We start from the raw sequence: 6270 nt of genomic DNA, 5'->3' as shown, positions 1-6270 counted from the left end.
CTACCTTCAGCTTTCGGGTCCTACAGTTAGGCTTTGCTTTCCTATCAGCTCACCTCAGGTGGGGATAGTCAGTGGAACAGCAGGTGCACATCCTGGCCAGGCCTCCTGCACTGCCCTGCAGGGCCACCCTGATGGCACCGACCCTAGATGGCCTGTGGTCGTGGCCCTTTCTCCTTTCTCTGTCTCTTGTCCTGTCTGTGTGCTGCATGCTCTTTGAAGATTGCCTCTTTTTAATAAACTTATTTTTTTAATGATAAACACTTTAACAGTTTAATGTTTATGTCTCCTTTTTATTCATTAGGGTGAAAATGGGATGGAGGATTGTGTCATGGCCCTAGAAACCTTGTTTAGTGTTCTGCTTTCTCTTTGCAGACTTATGGTAAGATGATTGCCTTCTTTCTAGTACCCTTTGGCCTATGGGCTGCCTTCGGCACCCACTTGCTGCAGTATCCTCTGTTTATATCTATCCTGTATTATTCTGCCAAAAATAGAAATGTAAGTTTTATAACACCTTATAGCTCTAGTTCCTTTTCAGAAATCTTGTTAGCTTTATACATGTTAAGTAAGACTAAGAAATACTAGATTCTTTCTTACAATCTCTGGCAGTACAATATATGTCAGGGCCCTTGGCTCTAGAACGAGGATCTACAGTTCAAAGTAAGACATAGCTCATCTTAATGTGGATTGCCATAATTGTGAGTAATGGGGAGGTTCTTCAGCTAATACCTGTCTGAGTAAATATATATATGTGTGTGTGTGTGTGTATATATATATATATCACAAACAATACTTTAACTTAGCATTGAGAGGAAGACATGCAAGTAGTTGTTTGATATATGTTCCTATCAGGTCAGCTATTAGTTAAATAATATAAAAGTGAAACGGCTCCAACTTTAGTTCTTTTTATCCTGTTTCTGCTACTCCATGTTATAAGACTCCTATTTATTCCTTAACCGAACGAAAATCTGCTTTGTACAAGGTCCTATGCCTGGTGCTCTCCATGCCTGATCTCATCACCTTCATCCTGTGAAGCAGGGGATATTTTCCCCAGTTTACAGATGAGGTTTCTGAGGTTTGGGACAGTCAGTCCTCTGTGCATATTGACTTGGCTGATACATCATTAGGTGCTCCTCTTTCTGTTTTAGACATCCTTCAGAATTCTAGAGGTGCTTTGAGTTTTTCTAGCTATAGTCCTGCAGCTATGCTTCAGGGATATGAGGCCATTTCTCATTCACAGAGCACGTTTTGTAGCCTCATGCCCCTTTTGGTGCATATTACTGTGTCATTCTCTAACATGTTTAGTTGTTTCTGAGTATAAATGAGATAAGTTGTTGATGACTGACATGATGTCCTGTGTGTTCATACAGGCTCCCTACACACCTTTTCTCACTGAATTGATGTACCAGAATCTAAAGGTGCTGATTGACCCTGTTTCTGTTCAGGACAAGGACACACTCAGCATCCACTACCTCATGCTGCCCCGTGTTCGGTAGGAATCAAATAGAAATAAGCCTCACCTGTGCCAAGGAGGGGAGACTTGCTCAGGCATGTTGGGGAGAGGAGGCATTTCCCTACTTCAGCTCCATCTATGCCTTGCCTCCCACCCCAGCTGACATGAACTCCTCAGGCTGCAGGATGGGGCCCACTTTGGTACATGGTAGCAGGGATGCTTGGTGTGGAACCCCTTTGTAGAGCTGCAGCAGATGGGGTGTGGGCATGACCCATGGGGGCCCCTTGGGGAGGTGCCGGGTACTGAGCGGCAGGTACTGCACCGCCCTTCCCCCGGTGCTTCACCAGGAGGGCCTAGCCACCCTTCTCTAGCCTGACCCTCTTCCTCTTTTATGCATGCCTAGTACCTTCAATTTTCTCCTTTTAAATCTAATCTCTTTCATATTCCTACCTCTACCACTCAGAGAAGAATTGATTGACAGGAAAACAGAGAGTGCAATGTCTCAGATGCAGTCTGTGATTGAACTTGGAAGAGTGATCAGAGACCGAAAAACCATTCCCATAAAGGTTTGAAATTTTACTTCTATTTTACATGGCACAGACCTAAATAATTAAGTCTTTGGAATGCTTTCTTAATATAGAGAGCTTCCACCAATGGCCTTTTTCCTTTTCTGCAGTGAGAGTGTGAATGACTTAGTACTAGCCCAGCCTGACTAGTCTAGAGCTTGAGATTCAAATAAACATTTAATATTCCATTTTTCTTCAGTTTAGAGGACTGGCTGCTGAGTGAACTTTCCCCTCCCTTTTCCTCCTAGTATCCTTTGAAAGAAATCGTGGTTATCCATCAAGATCCAGAAGCTCTTAAAGATATCAAGTCTTTGGAGAAGTATATCATTGAGGTAAGGTAGATGATTTGTCTGTTTTTGGTACAGAAAGACTTAGAACATTATTTTGGTGAAAAATCCTCAAAGTACATAATGACCGCATAATTTATTTTTATTAGTATATTCATAACAAATGTAATAATCCATGATATTTTACACTGTGCTTGGAATCAACATAAATTTGTTATAATTCTTTTAAAAATATTTCAAGATCAATGAATTTCTTTACCTATCATCTATCATCTTCATTCACTTCCCTGAAGTTCTCTTCTGTTCTGTTCTTCTCTGTTCTGTCCTTTCCTTTTCCTTCTCCTCCTTTTCCTTCTCCTTTACTTTACTTTTCTTTCGACAGAGTCTCTCACTCTTGTCACCCAGGCTGGAGTGCAGTGGTGCCTTACCACAACCTCCACCTCCTGGGTTCAAGCAATTCTCCTGTCTCAGCCTCCCAAGTAGCTGGGATTACAGGCACTCACCACCACACCCAGCTAACTTTTGTATTTTTAGTAGAGAATGGGGTTTTATCATGTTGGCCAGGCTAGTCTCAAACTCCTGACCTCAAGTGATCTGCCCGCCTCGGCCTCCCAAAGTGCTGGGATTACAGGCATGAGCCACTGTGCCTGGCCTTCTGAAGTACTTTTTGATAACTACCAAAGAAACTTTGTTCCTCCAAATTATGCAAGTGACAAGTGACCTCTCATGTAAAAGTCAAAGCACTAGCATAGTGAGCCTCTCTCCACCCCATCTCTCCCTGGAGTCTCACTTCCTGGCTGCTTCATACTTTATTTAATTACTCTCCTGTTTGAAGTTTAGGTTTCTGATTACAAACAAAAGCTATGTGTGTATATATATGCATATATCAGTGTATGGATATTGGATAGATTCCAGAAGTGGAGTTTTGGGGTCAAAGTTTAGATTATAGTGTCAGTTGTTTTCCTAAACATTTTTATTCCATGATATTTTAAAACATCTTTATTCCATGATGTTTTAAAAACGAATATGTTTTACCTTATCTTCTTTGTGATGATACAAAACAAGTATTTTTTTAAAATTTCATTGTTTATTCTTTTCACAGGTAATATTTAAAATCATTATTGTAGAAAATGTTAATTTCTATATTTGGTTTTCAGTTGCTTGAAAATTCCAGAGAATATTAGAAACCAAAAGTTAGATTGTAAATTCTGAAATTAGTATCTGTGGATATGCATAAAATACACATTTTTTTTTTTTTTTTGAGACAAGAGCCTCGCTCTGTCACCCAGGCTGGAGCGCAGTGATGTGATCTTGGCTCACTACAGCCTCCATCTCCTGGGCTCGGGTAATCCTCCCACCTCAGCCTCCCAAATGGCTGCGATTAGGCATAATAGTACAGGCTTTTGTAGAAATGGAGTTTCGCCATGTTGCCCGGGCTGGTCTCTAACTCCTGAGCTCAAGTGATCCTCTCACCTCAGCCTCCCGAAGTGCTAGGATTACAGGTTTTCACCACCACATCCAGCTGAAAATTTTAAAAATTAATTACTTCACTTAAAATGAGATTAATTAACGTAGCCAAATATCATGGCAAAACTAACCATTCCGTATTATTTGCTTCAAGCTGCTGTTCTCATTTTCCCATCTGCTGCTGCACCATCACCACCCCTGCCGCCTCAGTAGTTCTCATTTTCCCATCTGCTGCTGCACCATCACCATCCCTGCCGCCTCAGTAATCCTCAGTAGCATGACGGAAGCATGAAATGTTCTGTCTAACTGATCTTCCGCTTAGTTGAGAGTTAACCTTGTGGTTCTCTGAAATTGCTTGCACAGAGGTTACCTCTGAGGGCTGAAGTTTATATTTCTGGTTCTGGAGTCCTTTTTCTGTTAGGCTCAACTGTCTTGATAGATCTTCATAACAAGCATTTTCTTCTTACCATACAAGTCACTGCTTTTTAGACATATTTATAGAACTGTACAACCATACCACAGTTGTAGAACATTTTCATCATCCCAGAAAGAAACCCAGTATTCATTAGCATTCACACACCATTTTCCCCTCAATATCTGACCATTTCCCGGCATCCACGGACCTATTTGCTGTCTCTGGATTTGCCTTCTCTGAACATTTCATATAAGTGGAATCATACAATTTGTAATATTTATGTCTGGCATATTTCACCTAGCATAATGTTTCACATTAATTTGTGTTGTAGTGTGCAACACAATGTATGAGTGCTTTGGTCCTTCATATTGCCAAATATTCTATTGCATGTGTATGCCGCATTTTGTTTATCCATTCACAGTTGATGGACACTTGAGGTGTTCTTACTTTCTGGCTCTTAGGAATAATGCTACTCTGGACATATGTTTTTGTGTAACATATGTTTCCATTTCTCAGTTTTGTTTCCTCTTGTGCACTAACTGTAGGAATTGAATGTTCGAAAAGTTACACTGTCTACAGATAAAAACAAGTATGGCATTCGACTAAGGGCAGAACCAGATCACATGGTCCTGGGGAAGCGTCTGAAGGGAGCCTTTAAGGCAGTGATGACGTCCATCAAGCAGTTGAGCAATGAGGAACTGGAGCAGTTCCAGAAGACTGGTAGGTGTCTACATAGGCAAGGACACCATTCATGTCCTCAGGCTGAGGGATATTTTTTAGGCTACCGTTTGACTTTTAATATCACTCACATCCTTTCCCTTTCTCTTTTGTTTTCTCTTTTCTTTTCTTCTCTTTTCTTCTCTTTCTTCTCTTTTCTCTCTTCTCTCCTGTTGACAGAATCTCACTCTGTCATCTAGCCTGGAGTGCAGTGGCACGATCTCAGCTCACTGCAACCTCTGCCTCCCATGTTCAGGTGATTCTCCTGCCTCAGCCTCCCAAGTAGCTGGGATTACCAAGAGATGAGAGCATAAGAGGAGAAAGTATTTGCCTATGCCTTTCCTGATACTGTTGACAGCTTGTGCACTATCACGCCTGGCTAATTGTTGTATTTTTAGTCAAAACAGGGTTTTGCCATGTTGGCCAGGCTGGTCTCTAACTCCTGACCCCAGGTGATCCACCCACCTTGGCCCCCCAAAGTGCTGGGATTACAGGTGTGCGCCACTGCGCCCGGCCATCCTTTTCTTAAATAAAACTTTCCTGTTGATAAAAATGTTTATTATAAATAATTCTTACTGTTTAGAAAGAAAACAACTGGGCACACTTAGCCAGGTGTGGTGGTATGCGCCTGCCGTCCCAGTTACTCTGGAGGCTGAAGTGGGAGGATCCCTGGAGCCTAGGATGATTTTGTCCTTCCTCTTATGATGCTTGCTGACATTGAAGATTTGGGAAAATAATTATGGTTTTGGTAATTATTATAAAGGGAAAGTGTAGGGTAATATAAAAACAGTGTGTGGGGTACCTAGCCAAATAATGGGATTAGGAAAGGGAAATCAGCCCCATCTTGCCACCCCTATACAGAGCATTTCAGGGTGCCCAGAAATTGGCAGCTCTGCCATGATTAGAGTCATACATGGTCTGAGTATGGCTGTCTGACATCCTGTAACTATCCTGGGGCACAAGCTGTTTATTTTTAGGGCTTTCTCTGAAGTTGAAGATCATAAGCTGGGAGATATCTTGAGAAGAGAGATTTGAGGATTCATAAATCAGATGAGTGGCTAAGGAAATTGGGGGAACTGTCCCTAGGATTCCCCAAATATTTAGATAGGATTAATAAAACATAAGACATTAGCAGCTAAAACTCAAGTTACTACTAGTTACTAATCAACTCAAAATATTAAAATAACAGTGTTACGAGCCTTCAAGTCACAAATCTAAATTGTTTCACCAGATAGCCAAAGCATCAAAAATTCCTGAGATAAACCTTATTTGAAATTGAAAGCCTAGTTTCTGAGTGGACTGTTCTGCACTGATGGAAAACAGGATCATCTTCAGAACACAGTGACAAAGTAAACATAAAAATGACAC

General features: G+C 41.2%; 1 protein-coding gene across 1 annotated transcript in view; it reads left to right on the top strand.

Annotated features, from left to right (window-relative positions):
- IARS (isoleucyl-tRNA synthetase) overlaps positions 1 to 6270 on the top strand; it is an 87805-nt gene that overhangs the window by 52259 nt on the left and 29276 nt on the right. The window contains exons 21-25 of the mRNA XM_011996872.1: positions 302 to 379; positions 1368 to 1489; positions 1914 to 2016; positions 2265 to 2348; positions 4731 to 4905. Coding sequence (XP_011852262.1) covers positions 302 to 379; positions 1368 to 1489; positions 1914 to 2016; positions 2265 to 2348; positions 4731 to 4905 — 562 coding nt within the window. The remainder of the gene's footprint in view (positions 1 to 301; positions 380 to 1367; positions 1490 to 1913; positions 2017 to 2264; positions 2349 to 4730; positions 4906 to 6270) is intronic.

This window comes from Mandrillus leucophaeus, unplaced genomic scaffold (assembly GCF_000951045.1).
Source record: "Mandrillus leucophaeus isolate KB7577 unplaced genomic scaffold, Mleu.le_1.0 Scaffold527, whole genome shotgun sequence".
Classification (NCBI taxonomy): Eukaryota; Metazoa; Chordata; class Mammalia; order Primates; family Cercopithecidae; genus Mandrillus; species Mandrillus leucophaeus.
The sequence above is the reverse complement of the archived record's forward strand: the minus strand, read 5'-3'. Positions and strand labels throughout refer to the sequence as shown.